This window comes from Crinia signifera, chromosome 1 (genome assembly GCF_055691185.1).
Source record: "Crinia signifera chromosome 1, ASM5569118v1, whole genome shotgun sequence".
Classification (NCBI taxonomy): Eukaryota; Metazoa; Chordata; class Amphibia; order Anura; family Myobatrachidae; genus Crinia; species Crinia signifera.
Window position 1 is genome coordinate 225,134,750 of NC_139217.1, and position 23,115 is coordinate 225,157,864.

Consider the following 23,115-nt stretch of genomic DNA (forward strand, 5'->3'; position numbering starts at 1 on the left):
TTGCTAATGCCACATAGCACCCACCATTCATTCCACCAGAATCTGAGCCGCAAAACTCACTCCTTCCCTTCTGAGTCCTGCCATGCACCCAACTGGTATTTTTTGGTCACATGTGAGGCATTGCCTTACTCGGGAGAAATTGGGGCACAGATTTTGGGGTGCTTTTTCTCCTTCATACCTTATGAAAATGAAAAATTGAGCCAGAACTGCATTTTTGTGTAAAAAATGTAATTTTTCATTTTCACTGCCCAGTTGTATCAAAATTGGTGAAACCCCTGGGGGTTTGAAATGTACACTATACCCCTAGATGAATTCCCTGAGGGGTGTAGTTTGCAAAATGGGGTCACTTGTGGGGGGGTTCCACTGTATTGGTGCTTCGGGGGTCTTGCTAATGTGACATAGCACCCACCAACATTCCACCAGAATCTGAGCTGCAAAATCCAAAAATCACTCCTTCCCTTCTGAGTCCTGCCATGCACCCAACTGGTATTTTTTGGTCACATGTGAGGCATTGCCGTACTCGGGAGAAATTGGGGCACAGATTTTGGGGTGCTTTGTCTCCTTCATTCCTTGTGAAAATGACAAATTTGGAGCCAGAACTGCATTTTTGTGTAAAAAAAATAATTTTTCATTTTCACTGCCCAGTTGTACCACAATTGGTGAAACCCCTGGGGGTTTGAAATGTACACTATACCCCTAGATGAATTCCCTGAGGGGTGTAGTTTGCAAAATGGGGTCACTTGTGGGGGGGTTCCTTACTTTTAGCATCTTATGGTGCCTAGAAACCTACATGGTGCCTAAAAAATAATCTCATAAAAAGGAGGCTCCAAAATCAAGTAGGTGCTCCTTCTATTATGAAGCCTGTGGTTTGGTCAACGTGCACACTAGGGCCACATATAGGATATTTATGAAAACAAAAGAATTGGGGGAATCAATTTTTAGTCACATTTCTCTAGTAAAATGTACTGTGTTCCTTAGAAAAATGTATTAACCCCTTCCCGACATATGACGTATATATACGTCATATGTCGGTTGGGGGTGAATCAAGCCAGCTCACGGAGTGAGCTGGCTTGATAGAGAGCAGGTAATGGCTGTATATTACAGCCATGTCCCTGCTCTCACGGCCACGAGCGGCGAGTTCGCCGATCGCGGCCGTTTAACCCTTTAAGCACCGCGGGCAAAGCGCCCGCAGTGCTTAAATAGCTGATCGGAGGGGGGGCGCCCCCCTCCGGCGCCGATCGGGGCCCCCCGCAGCGCGATCGGAGGGTGCCGATCGGTTGCCATGGTAGCCAGGGGTCTAATGTAGACCCCTGTGCTGTCCGTGTATTCATACCTATTACATCCTGCCTCAGGCAGGATGTAATAGGAAGTGAAAAAAATCACTACGTTCAGCCATAGAGCTCTATGGCTGAACCTAGTACAGGCGATCGCGCCCCCTAGTGGTCAAGTACACTAGGGGGCCTTGTAGTAAAAGTAAAAAAAAAAAAAAAATAAAGTTTAAAAATAAAAAAAAAATAATAAAATATTAAAAGTTCAAATCACCCCCCTTTCCCCATTTCCCAAATAAAAATAAATAAATAATAAAAAAAATAAACATATTTGGTATCGCCGCGTTCCTAAAAGTCCGATCTATTAAAATATAACATTAGTTATCCCGCACGGTTAAAGGCGTAAACGGAAAATAATCCCCAACGCCAAAACTACGCTTTTTGGTCGCATCGCCTACCCAAAAAAAATAGCTAAAAGAGATCAGAAAGTCGCCCATATCCCATAATGGTATTAATTAAAAAGTACACTTCAGCCCGCAAAAAATGAGCCCTCACCCAGGTCCGTAGGTGGAAAAATAAAAAAGTTATAAGCCGCAGAACATGGCGACGCGACGCAAATTCGAAAAACCGTAACATTTTCTATTTTTTTTTTTAGTGGTAAAATGTAACGAAAACTATATAAGTTTGGTATCACCGGAATCGTAACGACCCATAGAATAAAGATAACCCATCATTTTAAACGAACTATGAACTCCAAAAAAACCGTAACCAGCGCAAAATTGTGGAATTGCGTTTTTTTTTTTTTTTACCCCACATTGAATTATTTCCTGATTCCCCAGAATATTATACGGTATAGTAAATGGTACCATTAGAAAGTACAACTTGTCCCGCAAAAAAAAAGCCCTCATGTGTCTATATAGCCGGAAAATTAAAAAAGTTACGCTTATTTGAACACAAGGAGGAAAAAAAAAAAAAAAATTACCTTAAAAGGCAATGTCGGGAAGGGGTTAAAATTGCAAATCTGCAAAAAAAATGAAATTTTGAAATTTCACCTACACTTTGTTTTAATTCCTGTGAAACACCTAAAGGGTTAACAAACTTCCAAAATGCTGTTTTGAATACTGTGAGGGGTGCAGTTTTTGAAATGGCATCATTTATGGGGGTGTCTCACATACAAGTCCCTCAAAGTCACATCAGAACTGAACTGGTCCCTAAAAAAAATCAGTGTTTGAAATTTTCTTGAAAATTTTGAGAATTTGCTATTCATATTTTAAGCCTCCTAGTGTCCAAAAAAATTAAAAGGATGTTGAAATAATGATGGAAACATAAAGTAGACATATGGTCTATGTTAGTTATTAACTATTTTGAGTGGTATGATTATTTGTCTCACAAGCAGAAAATTTAACATTTTGCAAATTGCTAAATTTTCCATTTTTTTCCGACATTTTGGTATTTTTCACAAAAAAACACAGACTGTATCGACGAAAATTTACCACTAACTTGAAGTACAATGTGTCACGAAAAAACAATCTCAAAATCACTGGGATAAGTAAAAGCAAAAAAAAGTTATCCCCACTTAAGTGATACATGTCAGATTTGAAAAAAAGGGCTGTGTCAGGAAGGCAAAAACATGCTGTGTCAGGAAGGGGTTAAATGTACAAAAGTACTGTGAAAAATTTACGGCAGATGGCAAAGTATCAAAATTTCGAGTAAGAACATAAAAATGGAGCAGCTCTCATTAGAGCTGCTCCTTGCGATAGAATCGCCAACTGCCACTGTTTGCCATCTGACAGTAGGGGGAGCGAACATGAGATGCTTGTGCGCCCCGTTCTGTCAGAGGACGCTGCTGCCAGCTCCCAGCTGCTCCCATGTTGCCATCCACAGCCACCCTAACCCTGCCTGTCTCCCTGAAGCAGAGATGGGCAGGGAATCCCCTCCCCTGACGGGGACACGCGAGCATGTGACACTTGCGCATCCCCCATAGATGGAACTCCTGTTCACCAGGCTGTGCAAGCTCATTGGGGGTCTGGCGATTCCTCAGGCTGGCTGACAGGCGCTCTATCTGTATTATAATGCTTTGGTGTGTGTGTGTGAGCTACAACGATTTTAGCAGTAACCTGATAGCGGCATTAAATTGAGGCAGCTAACATCCCAGTGTGTGCAGTGAGCCATGCAAGGGGATGCGGCACACTTATATGGTGTCCATGTCAATGTATGTCGACCGACACACAAATCAAGAGAAATGTTGACTTTTTTTGCCTCTTGATCGAACAACCCGTACCCAAAACATGCAATGGGTCATAAAGTGTTAATTGAATCCTATTCATATATTCAAGCTAGGGCCTCTGGCAGACTGTCCAAACTATATTTTTGTCATCCATATGGTATACTGGGATGGTCTTAATATGATGGGGAATAAAGGGTATCCGCAGGAGACAGGCACTTACAAAAAGCTTCAGCTGGGTGTACTGGCTACTCCCCTCTATGTCCCCACCCACAAGCCAGTTTAGTTTAGAAAAATGTTCCCTCAGGAGAGGATGCACACTTCTGGAGCTCCAGAGACAGTTTATTCAGTTTACTTTATTTTATTATTTTGGGTTTGCTGTTTTGAACTTAATAGCATTCCTGCTTTGTGTGAATCCACAGTTGCAGGCCTCTTAAGGAATCAAACTGCTCTGAGTGGGTGCTTGTCACCGCGGGCATTGCGCTGCAGTGTTACACACCCCCAACATGCCGCACACCCCTGGCTGTCTGAAGACGTCTGTGGTGAGTATTACCCGGGGTACCCTGGTTTACTGTGCTGCAAGACGGAGGTGATGGCGGTGTCCCTGCAATGGGCGCTGCACAGCCCCCTCCCCCACTAAAACTGGATGCTATGTACTGCCACTGGGCCACCGGGGTATGTTTCTCCTCATAAAATGCTGTTTTACAGCAAAACGACAGTATAAAAATTTGTGAAAGCACCAGTGCCATTGTAATGGGCGGGGCTTGCACAGAGTGGGACCAGAGAGCTCTGTGGGCACCAAAACTACTTCCTGCTTCTCCTTGTGCGACTGAAATTGCCATTACTCAACTCCAGACACTTTTCAGCGGTGGGAATATCTGCAGCAGAGACAGCAAGTGTTTGGCGCTAAGAAAATAAATGCTTACTGAGTGTTAACCTGGTTACACTCAGTATTGTATGTATATTACTGTGGTTTTATATATACTTTATAACCAGCTCCTCAATCTGGGATTTAAGGTTAAGGGTGTGCTGGTCCCCTCAGTGTCTCTGGGTCCTAGCCCCATTGGCTTGTTGAGCTTTGTGCACACATACCAAGTGATAGAGGCTTTCACATAGTTTTCTATATGCTTTCACACGATATATATTCACTGTGTGATTCTGTGTGTGTGAGATGGTGAGAAAGAGAACCTGTATGATATGCACTGCAAAAACCCCTGCATCTACCTCACAAGTGACTATTTTGCAATGCATGTCTCCACAGCTCAGTGGGGTGTCCCCAAAACCCAGTGGTTTGTCACGGGGGAATTCTCAGGAGCCAGTAGTATAAATTCCATGCTGCAGAATGTTTCCTCACAGCTGGCTGCAAATACAGTGCAGACAAAGAAGATGCAGCAGGATTTAGCTGTCCTGTAAACATGGTTCGGCCACCATTACCCCTGATTCAGATGAGGTTCTGGATGGGGGAGATGACATTAACCCCTTGAGTGGTATGCCCGGAAAAATGCTGCTGCAGGCTGTCCGGAAAATTTCAGGGCATAACACTTTTTGCATTAGGTGCCCGCCAGTCGTGCTCCACTGGCGCACTATCTTTAGGGGTCCCCCCCTCCCTCTTGTCGCCCCCACCCCACCGGCGATCGTACGCCGCTGGAGCTCCCCTGCCGCCAATCACTATTTGTATCAGTGACGTAGGCGGCAGGCTCGGGGATGGTCGGCGCAGCTCGGGGGGATTTGGGAGAGTTCATGCACCAGAGTCCTCCCGAGCCGCCGCAAAACATCCCCGAGCCTGCCGCCTGTGTCACGACTGACAGGCGGCAGGGAGAAGCGGCGGCAGAGGAGCTAGCTCCGGCGTAATAACGCCGGAGCAGAGGTGAGGGGGGGGGGGGAGCGGCGGCTTCCCACTATCTGTGGTGGGTTTTGCTGGGGCAGGACAAACCTGCCCCAGCAAAACCCACCACTTGAGGGGTTAAGAAGCCTTTACAAGAATATCAGTCATTGCTTCATGGCTCAGAGCCTCTAATATTGGCTATCGGAGAGGGGTTGGACCTCCCTCTGGCTGAGTCTGTGGAAGTAGACCCCTTTTTTGTCACAAAAAAGGCAGAACATAGTCTTTCCTGAACAGGCTGCTTTGGAGGACACATTCAAAGCGTCCTGGAAAAACCTTGAAGTGTTTTCAAATGTCAAAAGGCTTTATATCCACATTTCCTTTTGACCCAGCAGGAAGGAGCCTCCGGTGATTGACGCATCGGTCTCCCATTTATCAGAAAGGTGGTGCTCCCAGTTCCTGAGACCTCCACACTTAACAATGCGTCAGATAAAAAAACTGGAGACCACCCTTAAGTCTATATACGGCCAATGGGGCATCTCAACAGTAAGTCCTAGCCAGCTGCTTGATGGCTAAATCCAATTTATACCTGGGCATCCCAGATACAGGAAGGTCTGTTGGCAGATATGTCTGTGGTTCAGGTGGCGAAAAAGTGACGCCACATACAAGACTCGGCAAAGGTGCTTTGCGAAGCGCAGAAAGAATTGGGCGCCATTAACATGTGCAATTCGGCCATGGCAGTGTTGTTCCACAGGGCCCTTTGACTGGGTCCGTGGGTTGCAGATGCTGACTCCAAATGTAGTGTGGTGGATCTTCCTTTTTATGGGAGAGAGGCTGTTTGGGAGTGAGTTAGATGACTTGATTTCAAAGGCCACAAGTGGGGTATCCACATTTCTCCCGACAGCATCCACGCAGCCCAGACGTCCTTTCTCAGGCCAGGCCACCAGTCCTTTCGGCCTTCAAAGTTCCGGCCTAAGGTTAGAATTGTCCTGTAAACATGAGGCTAACAGAGGCACTTGTGGAATGTTCAGAAAGGCTCCAGCCTCTGCACCTCAGGACCATAGCTCCAGTGCAGCTGCGGTTAAGCCCTCCGCATGACTGTCCTTGACAGTCACACTTCAGCCACATGTAGGATGCCTCATACCTAGATTTCTGGGTGAGAGATCTTATTTTGTGCTGTTACAACCTGGAGTTCGACTGACCGCCCCCCTCACAGGTACTTCCGATCAGAATTACCAGCTTCTGTGGTAGACCAGGTGATCCTTCAGTAATCAATTCACAAGCTGGTTCAATCGCATGTAATCATACCCGTCCACGTACAGGATCAGGGTCTGGGTTATTACTCGGAAAAAGGGGAAAAAATCCTCCCATACTTGGCCGACCTGCTAATAAAGGCAAGGTTGGAGGAGATATTGCTGTATGCAATAGACATTACCAGACAAGCCCTATCCAGCCATAGTTGGATCCTAAACCTACCAAAAGCCTCCTTGACACCGACAAGACGTCTCTCGTTTTTGGGGATGATTCTGGACATGGTGGAACAGAAGGTGTTGTCCCAGAGGACAAGATGGTTGCAATCCAGCTTTTGGTAGTGGAAGTACTGGCCACAGTACAGGTAAAAGTACATCAATGCATCAGGCTGCTGAGCAAGATGGTGGCCGCCTTCGAAGCAATCCAATTTGGGAGGTTCCACTCCAAGATCTTTCAACTAGACATACTAAGCAAATGTTTAGGGTCTCTCCTCCAGATGCAGAGGAGGATACGCCTGTTGTCTCAAGCCAGCCTGTCACTACAGTGGTTCAAAACCTGTTGGTGGGCCAGCGGTTTGGAATCCAGGCTTGGATTCTCCTAACAGACGCCAGCCTATGGGTTGGGGGCAGTGACGAATGGCGTGACCTTCCAAGGCAAAGGGACTATTTGGGAATCGAAGTTGCATATCAACATCCAAGAGTTAAGAGCGTTGTACTATGCCCTTCACCAGGCTTACCCCCTACTGAAGGAACAGGCCATACAGGTCCAGATGGACAAGGCGACGACTGGCCTAAATCACCAGCGAGGTAAGAAGAGCAGGGTCTGCTTGAGACCTGCTTCAGCCCGGGGGTAGACAACTGGGAGGCAGACTTTCTCAATCGTCATGATTTCCACCCCGGGAAATGGATTAAACCCCCAGGTGTTTGCAAACATTGTGGGTCGGTAGGGAAAAAAACCACAGATAGACCTCATGGCATCCAGATCCAACAACAAGGTCACCAGACATTGTTTGAGAACCATTTACCCTCAAGCGGAGGCTGTGTATGCCCTGACAACAACTTTGTTGTACGATCTCGTTTACATCTTGCCTCCAATTCCATTACTGGCAAAAGTACTAAAGAAGGTACGAAATCAAAGAGTGGAGGCTATTCTGGTGGCAACAGGCTGCTCACGTTTGGCGTGGTCCGTGGATCTTCAGGCCATGCTACTACTTATGGAAACACAACGGAGGTTGCTATTCGCACAGGACCCTCATCTATAGGAGGTTAAACATGGGTGAACCCCCACTTATCACATCACTTGTTATATATGGATATTGTCGGAGGTGTGCTACCACTGGACACAGAAGATTGACATGCACAAAAAGAAGAAGAGTATGTCCTTATGTGGTGCACCTATGGAAATTTACACGAATAAAAAGTAACTTTTATTCTTTATTTTTAAAAGAGCGAAATATAAGAACACACAAACATAACATAAAGTGTATTAAAATAACGACGGCTCACTGTTTCCACACACAGTATTACTTATTGTGATTTCAATTTACAGGAGTAAATAGCAAACACTTAATTGTTAATGTAATCAATTTTTATTAAAGTGTTCGAGTGGCTCAATTTCTCATATACATATGCACCTGGAGTTTTCCAAATTCACATTCTCCTGTGTCTACAATTATGACACGATCTAGAATGATTTTAACAGATAGCTCATTTGGTTCACAGAAATATTTCTGAAGTCCACCTAGATTGTGTATCCCAATCTGGACCCGCTTCAGGAAGAATTCCGGAGGGATCTGCTAATGACTGTCAATACCTGTTAACATAAGTCTTGATTCATTGTGGGAATGATCCCATCTACAGTTATATTCATACCATATCTCCCTACATATAGAGCTGGAATTGCTGTGTTTGGGGAGTGTGGTTTATAGCCACTAGGTAGATATAAACAGATTTAATTCGGAATCAATAGTTAACATAGGTTGGGAATCAGTAGCGTGGTGTCGACTTCAGATGTCAATTATATTCATACCATATCTCCCTATATATAAAGCTAGAATTGCTATGTTTGGGGAGTGTGGTTTAAAGCCACTAGGTAGATATAAATAGATTTTATTCAGTAGTGAACATAAATGAAGAGTCAACGGTATAGTGTCGACTTCAGATGTCAACAGTTCTAATATCGGCATTCAAATAGCAGGTATGTATTGACAGCGATTTTCTGGAATGATCACCCTTAGATAGGGCTACTATGATGATGCTATTCAAATAGCAAAAATCGCCCTCAGTGTTAACATGCAGTGTAACCCTGTGCACAAATACTTAGCGCAGGTGTTAGGGCAGAGTGAGAAGTCCTTCAACACTCTCCTGTAAACTGCTATTAGAACCTATGAAGGTCACTGGTATAGCCGGTGAACATAAATAATGAATCGACAGTATGGTGTCGACTTCAAATGTCAATTGTATTTATACCATGTCTTCCTACATATAAAGGGCTTGGAATTGCTATGTTTGGGGAGTGTGGTTTATAGCCACTAGGTAGATACAGGCAGATTTTATTCTGTAGTGAAAAAATGAATAAAATTGAGGGGTCAACAATGTGGTGTCGACTTCAGGTGTCAATAGTACTACTATCGGCATGCAATTGGCAGGTATATATCAACAGCGATTTATCTGGAGTAATCACCGTTAAAATAGAGCTACTATGATGATGCTTATTAAGTAGCAGAGATTGCCCACAATATTTAACATGCAGTGTAACCTTGCACTAACGTGATTAGCGCAGGTGTAGGGGCAGGATAATAGTGCAAAATTCTTTAACACTCTCTTATACGCTGCTATTAAAGGTCACTGGTATAGCCGGTTGACTAGACACGAGAAAAACCTCATACTATCTGCCAGTGCAAAGTTATGAGGAATATCCTGTATTAATAAAACAGATCAAAATACATCCTAGTAAATGTGGGGAACAGAGAGCGTCACCGCTAGCCGGCGCGCGCTTCGCAAACAGCTTTTTGCACCTGCGCTAATCACGTTAGTGCAAGGTTACACTGCATGTTAAATATTGTGGGCAATCTCTGCTACTTAATAAGCATCATCATAGTAGCTCTATTTTAACGGTGATTACTCCAGATAAATCGCTGTAGATCTATACCTGCCAATTGCATGCCGATAGTAGTACTATTGACACCTGAAGTCGACACCACATTGTTGACCCCTCAATTTTATTCATTTTTTCACTACAGAATAAAATCTGCCTGTATCTACCTAGTGGCTATAAACCACACTCCCCAAACATAGCAATTCCAAGCCCTTTATATGTAGGAAGACATGGTATAAATACAATTGACATTTGAAGTCGACACCATACTGTCGATTCATTATTTATGTTCACCGGCTATACCAGTGACCTTCGTAGGTTCTAATAGCAGTTTACAGGAGAGTGTTGAAGGACTTCTCACTCTGCCCTAACACCTGCGCTAAGTATTTGTGCACAGGGTTACACTGCATGTTAACACTGAGGGCGATTTTTGCTATTTGAATAGCATCATCATAGTAGCCCTATCTAAGGGTGATCATTCCAGAAAATCGCTGTCAATACATACCTGCTATTTGAATGCCGATATTAGAACTGTTGACATCTGAAGTCGACACTATACCGTTGACTCTTCATTTATGTTCATTTATGTTCACTACTGAATAAAATCTATTTATATCTACCTAGTGGCTTTAAACCACACTCCCCAAACATAGCAATTCTAGCTTTATATATAGGGAGATATGGTATGAATATAATTGACATCTGAAGTCGACACCACGCTACTGATTCCCAACCTATGTTAACTATTGATTCCGAATTAAATCTGTTTATATCTACCTAGTGGCTATAAACCACACTCCCCAAACACAGCAATTCCAGCTCTATATGTAGGGAGATATGGTATGAATATAACTGTACATGGGATCATTCCCACAATGAATCAAGACTTATGTTAACAGGTATTGACAGTCATTAGCAGATCCCTCCGGAATTCTTCCTGAAGCGGGTCCAGATTGGGATACACAATCTAGGTGGACTTCAGAAATATTTCTGTGAACCAAATGAGCTATCTGTTAAAATCATTCTAGATCGTGTCATAATTGTAGACACAGGAGAATGTGAATTTGGAAAACTCCAGGTGCATATGTATATGAGGAATTGAGCCACTCGAACACTTTAATAAAAATTGATTACATTAACAATTAAGTGTTGGCTATTTACTCCTGTAAATTGAAATCACAATAAGTAATACTGTGTGTGGAAACAGTGAGCCGTCGTTATTTTAATACACTTTATGTTATGTTTGTGTGTTCTTATATTTTGCTCTTTTAAAAATAAAGAATAAAAGTTACTTTTTATTCGTGTAAATTTCCATAGGTGCACCACATAAGGACATACTCTTCTTTTTGTGCATGCTACTACTTATACAAGGCCCTTGTGTCTACCAGGGCTTAGGGCGGCTTTGTGTAGCGGCCTGCAGGTTGAAAGGCAAATCTTATCACAAAAAGGCCTACCGTATTTTCCGGCGTATAAGACGACTTTTTACCCCATAAAAATTTGCCTTCTAGTGGGGGGTCGTCTTATATGCCGGGTGCACGGCGTGATGACGCCTTATATGCTGGGTGCGGCATATATACCGGTACATTAAAGGGTACCTCTCCTCGGCCTCGGGCCCCTCCCCTTCTTATGCATACGTACCTTAATAATAAAAGATAGCAGTATTTCTCTGCCGCGCTTTCTTCAGCCTAACGGCCTGTCACATTGCGCATTGATGTCGGCGGCAGGCTCGGGTGTTTTCGGCGGGGCTCGGGGGGGCTCGTGTGCCTGAGCGCTCCCGAGTCCCCCCGAGCCCCGCCGAAAGTACCCGAGCCTGCCGCCGACATCAATCACTGCAGTGACATCGGCGGCAGGCTCGGGTATTTTCGGCGGGGCTCGGGGGGACTCGGGAGCGCTCAGGCACACAAGCCCCCCCGAGCCCCGCCGAAAACACCCGAGTCTGCCACCGACATCAATGTGCAATGTGACAGGCCGTTAGGCTGAAGAAAGCGCGGCAGAGAAATACTGCTATATTTTATTATTGAGGTGCCATATGCATAAGAAGGGGGGGGGGGGGGCCCGAGGCCTAGGAGAGGTACCCTTTTATGAATATATGATCAATACTTTATGCCTGGGGGAGGACAACGTCATCACTGCAGGGAAGCTGCAGATGAGGGGGTCTTAAAACTTTATGTGGTGGGTTTTGCTGGGGCAGGACAAACCTGCCCTGATAGGTTTGTCCTGCCCCAGCAAAACCCACCACTCAAGGGACCAGACAGCTGCTAGTGACAGGGAGGTGTGCGGAAGAGGGGGTAGTCTTATATGGCGATTATATAACAAACTCTACATTTTGAGTGGAAATTTTGGGGGGTCGTCTTATACGCCGGCAAATACGGTACATGCCTCAGTTATATCCACTATGACCCAGACTAGGAAACCGGTGACTGCATCTCACTACCATCCTATTTGGAGAAAATATGTAGGTTGGTGTGAAGTTATTTTATCAGATCATATATCAGATTTTAATTTGTCCCTCTTCCTACGATTTTTGCAGGCAGGTTTAGACTTGGGCATATGTCTGGGATGGTTAAAAGTCCAGATCTCGGTCCTGTCCATCATTTTTCAGAAAAAATTGGCAGTCTTACCTGAAGTCCAGACACTCCTACAAGGGGTTCTAAGAATACAGCCTCCTTTTCTTCCGCCCATGGCACCATGGAGTTTAGATGTAGTCTTGACGTTCCTACAATCATCCTGGTTGGAACCCTTGGAAGTGGCAAGACATGTGCCCGAGCTGGGGGCTATCATGCAAGAGTCCATACCTCATTTTCATGAGGATAGAGCGGAGTTGAGAACTAATCCCGTGGCTGCTTCATTCCACCTAAATCAACCTATTGTGGATCCTACCAGTAAGGTTTATGCAGAGATCCCAAAATCTCTGGATGTGATTAGATCTCCTAGTTTTTGTCTAGAGCAGCGGTTCCCAACCTGTGGTACGCGTACCCCTGGGGGTACGCGTCCACACGCTGGGGGGTACGCCGCGGCCCGGCCTGTAATGGCGGCCGCCAGACAGGTCGCTGGAGGGGAGGAGAGTGCATTACGCATCTCTCCTACCCCTCAGTGTGCTTCCCTGTGACTGGCCGCCCGTCCGCCAATCAATCAGAGCTTGCGGGCCGGCAGCCAATCAGGAGCCGGCCCGCGAACTTTGATTGACGGGCAGCCCAGTCACATTGAAGGGAAGGAGAGATACGCAGTGTGCTGTACTCTCCTTCCCTGAGAGAAGCGCGGCAGCTACATGGCAGGGGGACACTGGACTGTCCTCTCCCCAGCAGCAGTGTCAATGGTGAGTGTGCTGCTGCTGGGAAATTCTATGGGGGCATTGTTGGCACTGTGGGGCATTGTTGGCACTGTGGGGCATACTTGTTGCTGGCACTGTGGGGCATTGCTGGCACTGTGGGGCATTTGTTGGCACTGGGGCATTGCTGGCACTGTGGGGCATTGTTGGCACTGTGGGGCATACTTGTTACTGGCACTGTGGGGCATTGCTGGCACTGTGGGGCATACTTGTTGCTGGCACTGTGGGGCGTTGCTGGCACTGTGGGGCATTGCTGGGACTGTGGGGCATACTTATTGTTGGCACTGTGGGGTATACTTGTTACTGGCACTGTGGGGCATTGCTGGCACTGTGGGGCATACTTGTTGCTGGCACTGTGGGGCATTGCTGGCACTGTGGGGCATTGCTGGCACTGTGGGGCATACTTGTTACTGGCACTGTGGGGCATTGCTGGCACTGTGGGGCATACTTGTTGCTGGCACTGTGGGGCATTTCTGGCACTGTGGGGCATACTTGTTACTGGCAAAGCTGGCACTGTGGGGCATACTTGCTGCTGGCACTATGGGGGTATACTTGTTGCTGGCACTGTAGAGGCATTGTTGGCACTGTGGGCACATACCCAGTACCATGGGGTCATACCTGGCACCGTGGTGGCATTCCCGTTTCTGGCACTGTGCGGGCATACCTGGCACCATTGGAGCATATGTGTATCTGGCACTTTTGGGGGCATATGTGTATCTGGCACTATTGGAAGGCTAACGTGATCCGTTAGAATGTCTGTTGCTTCAGTAATAGAGATTTGACAAGGTTCTGTTATTTTATATGCTGTGCGCAGAATGGGCTGAGCTTATATTGTGGTCAAGTGGTTGCACTTTTTTTTTTCTCGTCATTGCCAGTATGACTTGCCCCTGTTAAGCCACACCCCTTTTTAGGCCACGCCCCCTGAAAATTTCATGAGGGGGTACTCATAAATGAAAAGCCTAATCAAGGGGTACGGGAGACAAAAAAGGTTGGGAACCACTGGTCTAGAGGACAGCTCTGGTCCCTAAAACGTATTGCCCTTTGTGCTGTATGATGCATAGCTTGATCTGTGCAATGATAAAGCAGGCCCACGGGGTGGCAAAATTGCCTACACCATTTGCATTGAAGGTTGTTTAACTAGAGCGGTGGGCACAACCTGGATGGCTATTCGGGGTGTTTCGGCTATGCAGAGCCGCTAATTGGTCTGGTAACATACATGTGAAAAATGTTACAAATTTGATGCCCTGGCCAAAGAAGTTAACCCTGTTTGGGTGTGTGGTACTGCAGCAGTCTCCTCCCTTTCCCACCCGTTCTGGAAGCTTTGGGACATCCCCATCGTATTAAGACCATTCCAGTATCCCATATGGATGATAAAGAAAATAGGATTTTAATTACCTACTGGTAAATCCTTTTCTCGTAGTCCATATGGGATACTGGGTGCCTGCCTCAGTGCAGAGGTTTTGCTACATCTGGTTTTCAGTGCATTGTTGAGTGATGTTGTTAAACCAAGGTTGTCACTGTTGTGACCTTACTGTTATTTGCAATAAAAGTTAACAGTTCGTTATTAGTAGTGCAATCGGGTGTGCTGGTATGAATCTCACCACATATCACATATCCTTTTCTCACATCTGTTCATCCTCCTATGTGCACAGTTTTTAAGTTAACTGGCTTGTGGGTGGGGATGTAGAGGGGAGGAGCCAGTACACCCAGCTGAAGATTTTTGAAAGTGCCTGTCTCCTGCGGATACCCTCTCTTTCTCATCGTATTAAGACCATCCCAGTATCTCCTATAGATTATGAGAAAAGGATTTACCGGTAGGTAATTAAAATCCTATTTTTTGCAACGTAGATAGTGCCCTTGTTTACGTAACAAAGTGCAATTTACATCTTTTGAAGTGTTTATTAATAAAAGTTTTAATATGGTTTCATTGTTCTTGCAGTTGTGAAACTTCCATCTAGAAAAACGTCATCAAAGAAGATGGTGCAAGGTATTATAACCAGTCAATGTTTGTAGAATTTTTTTTTATTCTTCTATAAGAATTTCTTAGTTGGTAATATTGATAATGTATGGTGTGATAACAACTCTTAAATTACACTTGTACCTCAAAATTAAGGTTTTACTTTTCCTCTAACATTGTTTCAGCTCGTTTACCCTTTAAACGCCTGAATCCCGTTCCGAAGGACGAAGTAGGAATTCCTCAAGGAAAAAAACCAAACTTGGGACACACAATCTCTCCTGGCGATTTAACTCTGGAGAATATGGAAAATGGATGTCAAATGGAAACTGAAGAAGTTTATGATCTTCCAAAAGCCATTAATGGAAGGGGCCCTCTGGACCATTACATCAAAAAAATATCCAAACCTTGCCATGTTCCCCCTGATATCATGATTGACTTGACCGACTCAAATAGTGGGCATGACCAGCCTCCATTAAATAGACCAGACCAAACGTTCTCGCCAAATGGAACTGTTCTTGAAGACAGTGACCCACTCAGCTCTTTTACATCAACACAAACTGATAAAGTTCTTAAAGAACTTGACTGTTTGAAACAGGCAAATAATGTTAATCATAGATATGGTGTGTCTGAATCACAATTCACTGGGAAAAAGGAGATGTCTCACCCTGTAGTAATGCTTACGGTACCAACACCTGTCTCTGTTGCATCAGTGACTTCTCCAATAATCAAGTGTAACTCAGAAGACACAGACTTATCTGGGGAGGAGAGAGATACCTGTTCATCCTCATCCAGCTCTCCAGTTTCAGCCAGTTCCACTGAAGCTCTGTCTGGATCTCTGTTAATGGATACTAATTCTCTATCTCCAACACACATTCATAAAGTAAGTGTGCATGCTGAAACCAAATTATTCTGAGATATTAATAGAAACTATACTAGAAAATTGTTAATATTTTTCTCCTTTTTTTTGGGGGGGGGGGGTGGTCAGTGACGTGGGATATGCTGATAATTTTTATAGAGAAAAGATTAATACAAAATTAACTTTTACATATAGGCAACAGGGATTTCTTGTGGGTTAATGTAAAAGAATAACCTCTTCCCTATTCAAAGGGAACTATAACCTCATAAATTTATGATCAGGTCATGATTCATAGGCTTTGGATGGCCTTCTGAAATTTCTTATGGCAGTTTTGTGAACAGCAACATTGCAGGCTTTTGATTATAATCCTTAAAGGTGTGCAGGAAAATATGTAAAGTTACTGTAGATTATCGGAACTGCCCTGTAGAGAATGATTGGAAACTGCGTGCAAGCCAAATGTGTTTTCTGTAAAACATGTATTCCTGAAGGATTATAACTTTTCAGATCAGAAGGATGGGTTTGCCAGGAGAATGTATGCCACAGTGTACAGTAGTTAGTTAAGCTTGGTAGTGGTGTGCTGTGATTTATGCTGGTTTTACAGAAAAGAGTTCAGTCTAGATCTTAATCCCATTGAGAACCTTTTGAACGAAGTAGAGCAATGGGTGCATTCTAAGCTGACTCGACCTTCAGTTTCACAGTCACTGAACTTAAGGTGTAATGGCAAAACCACAATGGCATGCTGTTCTCCAGGAGCTTGTGGGCAGTTTGCTAAGAAGGGTGTCTGCAATGGAAATCTGTCAGGATGCCGGAATTCTGGCTGCCTTAACAACATAGGTGCCAGAACTTCGAAAATCAGGGTGCTTATGCCGGAATACTGACAGCTGGCATCCCTGGTTAGCGTGTGGCTGGGGAAGGGAATAGATTTAAGCACTAGTGGGGCAACTTGGGGTTAGCTGCAGGGGGGTTTGGTTTAGGGGACAGTGGTTACTTTTAGGCACTAGCAGGGAGAATAAAGGTTAGGCTGTTGCAAGGGAGGGTGAGAGGGGTAGTTGAGAGGGTTAGTTTTCTAAAGATGTCCATGTTGGGATTCTCCGTATTGGGATGCCAGGGTCTGTGTTTTGACCACCAGGGTATAGTATGTATCCCATATGCAGTAATCACTTCATGTGGTAGACCTTCAAAAGTACTGATCCAATGCAATCTTGTTGCACTATTTGTTGTAGTGTCCATTCCCTTTCTACATAGTGTAGCAGTAATGTGTTGGCACACAATCACATTCCTTCCATTCTATTTGGCACTTGATTTATCTCATGTAAAAAAAGCACCAGCGGACTCCCGGGTAACTGCAATGGGGATTTCAAGGGAAATCAGATGTAATCTATCGCAGCTGCTAAAATGCAGACATAATGTGCACTGATGGCTGCAATTCCAATTTATCTCATATGCAGCAGGATCAATCTCCAGATCTGATCATCCGATGCGCACGGGAATGTAAATCTGATGTCAAACACATGCGATATGGCTACTATTCGCTTTTTTTTTTTTAACCCGAACTGTTGAAATCGCATAAGTGTTTTATCAGCTTAATTTTGGCATTGGGGATGGAATTTTAGGCACTAAAAAGGTTTAGGCTGTGGGGGAAGGTAAGTATACTTACCATACTCCTGTCTGGATTCTCAACATTTGGTTGCTGTATGTGCGTAGCCTTCAACTGTACTGTTTTAGCTTTTACAGTACAGGGTGAGTATCTCTTATTCAAAATGCTTGGGATTAAAAATATTTTAGAAAATGTTTCCGTATTAGAATAGTTAGTATTGAAATAGTTTTATATTTCAATGATGTATCCCGCATTTATGTTGTACAAACACATGAAATACATACAAATATATTTCTACTTCATGGCAGCCTTACAATGGGTTAATCCCTTATCTCCCAGTATGTAGACAGGTAGTTTTTTCACTCGTGATGCTAGGGTCCTCCCCTTACTTCTCCTTCTTATGGTATATCTGCTCGCTCCCCCTGTTCCCCCTGTCTTTTTCCTGTCTCCTTAGGAGTAGGTACAGGTAGATATGTTAGTTATTTTTTTACCTGATCGGTGTGCTGGTTATGCGACTGATCCCTGGGCAGTAGAATGCCAGCACTTGGTCTGGGCCGGCGGCAGTGACATGTGCGCGAGTAAAGGCTTTCTCCCCATCTCTGGAGCGGTGACAGCGTCTCAGTGGTAAAGGTATGCTTACAGCGTGTGTGTTCCCGGCGGCTATTAGTGCTGTCCGGCGGGATTACGCACTTCCGCTTCCGGGGATGGTGCGTTCCATGAGTATCGGCGTGCGCTCCAGCTGGCGGAAGGGCCAGTCTGGCGCCTCAAATTAAAGGCAGTATTTAAGACACAATGCTGTGTATACTGTTGTGTGCTGACACTATGGAAGAGCCCTCTAATACTGTGATTGCGCTGCCCAGGTAAGTCCTCCATAGAGGACTGGTTATTAGTTTAGTATCAGGTGGATAATTAGTTAGCAGTCTTGTGCTGAAGGCACACTACAAAAAAGATACTAAGAAAAAATACACATCTAAACAATGTCTATCATGCGATTTAACTTTTGTGGGATGTATAGGAGCCACAGTTTGTGAACAGTGCATTAAGTCTAAAACTCCTGCACAAGAGACACATAATGTCCCTGCTCAATACTCTGAGCTGGAATGGATGAAAAATAATTTTATGTCCAAAGAGGATTATTTGTCCACTTCTAAAAGGAGTAGATCTCAGGCAAGCCTGGATCAGGATTCAGAAAATCTTAACCCTTATTTGTCAGATAATGCTGATTCCTTAGACACTTCTATAGAGTCAGGGGAAGTGGTGGATGATGACCGTACATTTAATTTGGATATTGTGGATTTGGTGCTTAAAACTCTGTACAAAACCTTGAATTATAAGGAAACGGCTAAAGAGGAAATTTTATCTTTTTTTTTTTCAAAATTAAAATTTTATTCGTTTTTTTTATGAAAGACGTATAGGGAAAAGGGTACAGAATAGAGGGAAGGGTGGGATGGTGGGGAGTAGGGATACATTCACGTAATTACCATTACAAAATAGTCGTGAGACATAAAAATAACAGTATATAAGACATTCTATTAGGGTGTGGCTACCTGGTCAATTACACATGGGTGCCGGGTACAAAAAGAAAGATTAATCTGTTGCAGTATAAAGGAATAACTGGCGAGGTTACAAGTCAGCTGGGCATTCATGTCGCCTGGAATCTTAGGATGGCTGTTCAGGGGGCTCACTTTAACGGGTGAAGGGATCTATAAGCACGCCAGGTGGACCATCGGAGAGCCTGGTTAGGAGGGCTACCTCGGAAGAGTAGACCAGCAGTTTCATATTCATAGTGGAATTGGACCGCATGTTTGACTGCTGATAAAGTGGGGACTTGGGGGGTGCGCCAATATTGGGCAATCGGTAACCTGGTAGCTACTAATATATGGCCCATCACGTACCTATCGGACGGGGGGAGGGTCCCAAAATAAATATGTAGAAGAGCTAGTTTGGGCAGGGGGTGTATATAGTAACCTAGATATCAGATATGAGGATGAAAACTTCCGACCAGAGGAGGGCGAGGGTAGGGCAGGACCAGAATACATGAATTAGGGTGCCAACACCACCACAGTTACGCCAACACATATTTGAGTGAGATAGCCAGATGAGTGAAATCTGGCAGGGGTAAGGTACCACCGATGAAGTAGTTTGTAGAAGTGTTCGATATGAGATGCACATTTTGACACACAGAAACAGTTATAGAACACTCCCTGCCACTCTTCATTTGTTAACAAGAAGGAGAGATCAGATTCCCACTTTAGCAAGGCCTTCAATTTCTGGGGCGAATAAAGGTCTATGATTCAAGAATACCACTTACTGATTCCCCCTTTACTATCATTTCTATAGATTCAATCTCGGAGGTAATTTGGAGTTACATATATTTTATAAGGGGCTAGTGTTACGCTATATAACCAGTGGCGAATTTGTAGGAATTTATAAAAGTCTCTGTGGTAGGGAGAACCTAGATTGAAGTTGGCTAAAGGATAGGAGATGGCCATCGCTTTGTTGCTTCGTTGAGTGAAACCATACCTCTAGATACCCAAGAGTCTAAATTCAGGTCCGGGATCAGGAACGCTAAACCTGCCATCGACAGGTTAGGGGATGGAAGGTGAACGTTATCTATTTTAGATACCAATTCCAGCCATGCCCTCCGTGACGAATGAACCACCACTGAACGCGACAACAGACTATGGCCCTCACATTCGGGAGCCAAAGGACATCGGTCAGAGGGAGGGGTGAAATTAATCCTACTTCCAAACGAACCCATGTTTTGGGGTTGCTATCTGCAAACCATGCGCTAATAGGGGAGAGGATGCACGCTATTTGGTATAGGTGTAAGTTCGGGAATGATAGACCTCCCTCTGATTTAGCGAGTGACATTGTAGTGCGAGCCAGCCTAGGTTTTTTCCCTTTCCAAACATATTTTATGAGAGCTGAGTTAAATTTGGAGATCAGGGCTTTAGGGAGTAGAATAGGGATTGTTCGGAATAGATACATCAATTTGGGGAGGACCATCATTTTCAAAGCGGCTATGCGACCCAACCATGATATGATGCATTGTCCAATCAGATAATAACATGGAGATTTTGCGAAGAAGGGGAAGGTAGTTGATGAGTATTAGGTCTGAGACCTTCGGGGTGAGGTGGATTCCGAGATATTGCAGGCTTCTATCCTGCCAAGCGTAGCTATATTGGGTTTTCACTGATTGGAGAAGGGTAGAGGAAAAATTTATTGGGAGGGCTTCTGTTTTGGAGGTGTTAAATTTGTAATATAAGATAGCGGAGTATTGCTCCAGAGTCACATGTAGATAGTGTAGCGAGGCCTCTGGATCTACTATTGTGAGTAAGACATCGTCCGCAAATAGACTAATTTTGTATTCTTTGCCAAAAACAGTGGGGCCCTGGATCAACGCATTGGATCGGATAGCTTCGGTGAGGGGTTCTATTGCTAGGGCGAAAACCAAAGGGGATAGCGGGCAACCCTGACGAGTACGGTTAGTGATTTTAAATGTGCTGGAAAGAATGCCATTCACATATACCCTGGCTGAGGGATTGGAGTACAGTGCTGAAATGGAGGAACGTGCCTTACCCTCTATACCAAGCTTCCCCAAAACTGCATGGAGATAACCCCAATGTAACCTATCAAAAGCCTTCTCTGCGTCCAGTGAAAGCAGTAGGAGCGCCTTGCGGACGCAGAGGAGGCATCCAACAAATTGATAAGTCTCCTGGTGTTTTCCGGGGACTGACGACCTTGAACGAATCCTACCTGATCTGGAGATACTAATGAGGGGAGTAGAGGGCTGAGTATTTGCAATTAATTTAGCATAAATCTTCACATCTGCATTTAAGAGGGCTATTGGGCGATAGTTAGACACTAATGTTGGGTTTTTCCCCTGCTTGGGAAATGCTACTATTCTGGCTTCCAGCATTTCAGAGGGGAATGAGCCTGCATTAGAAGCCTCATTAAAGTCTGATAGTAGTACAGGAGACAAAACCTCCCGAAAGCAGGAGTAAAATTTGTTAATAAACCCATATGGGCCTGGGGCTTTGTCTTGCGGAAGGCATTTGATAACCTGCACAAGTTCTTTCTCTGTCCAGGGGAGATCTAGAGCCTGGAGGTCAGAGGTCTTTATACTGGGTAGAGATAGCTTCCTTAAGAAGTAGGCTATATCTGAAGCCGTTGGTTGAGGGGTGGTAGCATTGTCTTTCAAGTTATACAGGTCGGAATAATAGTTGGCGAAGGCAGGCGCAATATCCACCGGGTCAGAGACCTTCACTCCTTGGGGGTTGGTTATCCCCTTCACTCTAACTCTTGCTGTTTTTGCCCTTAATTGCCTTGCTAATAATCTACCTGCCCTATCTCCCTGGGTATAATATCTCTGCTTTAGACGGAATAAATTTCTGTGGACTTCTGTCAGGGCAATAATGTTTCACTCCTCTCTAGTCTTTAGGAGTTCACGGTAGACCGTTTTATTGGAAGGAGAGGATTTAAGTCTATTTTCCAGATCTGCAAGCCTAGTTTCAACTTCCTTTTCAATTTTTCTCTTTTTGCGCGACTTTGCCGCCGCCTGGATGGCAACTCCCCTTGTCACTGCTTTAAGGGCACACCAATGCGTAAGTGCTGAGGTGTACAACGGATCATTAGTGTCCAGATACATGGTAATTGATTGGGCAATTTTTAGTTTTTTAGTTTCAGGATTTGTTAGATGGTCACTGTAACGATCAGATCAGGTGATCGATCAAATTAACGTATGCCTCCTGTTATGATTATCTGTCCGGTGAATGTATGTCTGATATTGGTGTAATAGTTATGTCTCCTGTAAGTATTGGAATCAGGACATGTCTTGTATGTAAACTGTAGGTGACCCTGGTTTAAGTTTGAGGCCTGTATTTCCTCAGTGTGACATCTGTGGACTCCTCCGGAGTCAGGATGTAAGATAAGATCTGAGCCCCTCATAAACCATGGTCCAGAAGAAGAGGTTAGAGTTTGTCCCCTTCCTTAACATCTCTTATCAGTGGGTCTGCTATGCAAGGAAAGAGGATCAATCACTTTGAAAACAGCAGACTGTACATTGCCAGGGACCTTCCACACTCCTTCAGCATGGAAAGAGTGAAATCCTAAGGGTGGGAGGGATGAGGGAGTCTGCAAGGTATAACTAAGACCCTTCTCCCTATAGTCAGAGTCACTACCTGGGGGTCGAGCAAGCAGGCTGTAGGCGACGAGAGATTTCTTGTGGAGGACCCCCCCACTTCAGGATTGTAGGATACAGTTCTGTCTTTTTTTCCTTTTATTTTATTTCTGAAATTTGCATTTAAAAATCGTTGTGTGTACTTTTAAAATCATTGTAATGTCTTGTAGCCATATTTTCTAAAGCTCTGTAGTATTTCTAGGAATAAATAATACATATTCCCAGTTCTGGTTCTGTGTTCCTAAGACTCATTAGCCTCGGAAGAGAACGGCTGAAAAACGTTACCATTGTTATCTTGTATTGTGTGGTCAGGGGCGAGCCAAGCCGCCCCTTGCGCGGTTTCAGGCGCTAAAATCAGGTTTTGGCTGGTGGCAGTGTACCTCAAGGAAAGGACCCGAGTGTCCTGAGTGAACCCCAGTCACGGCCGGCGCTGCTCAGATTGACGTATCGGAGCAGGCGACCGGTGGGTCCGTGACATTTGGTGGCAGCGGTGGGATGGAGAATTCATTTTTCTCTTTAAGAACTTAAGTGAGT

General features: G+C 44.6%; 1 protein-coding gene across 1 annotated transcript in view; it reads left to right on the forward strand.

The window, feature by feature from the left end:
• CHAF1A (chromatin assembly factor 1 subunit A) overlaps positions 1 to 23,115 on the forward strand; it is a 248,464-nt gene that overhangs the window by 18,332 nt on the left and 207,017 nt on the right. The window contains exons 2-3 of the mRNA XM_083179341.1: positions 14,929 to 14,976; positions 15,132 to 15,826. Coding sequence (XP_083035467.1) covers positions 14,929 to 14,976; positions 15,132 to 15,826 — 743 coding nt within the window. The remainder of the gene's footprint in view (positions 1 to 14,928; positions 14,977 to 15,131; positions 15,827 to 23,115) is intronic.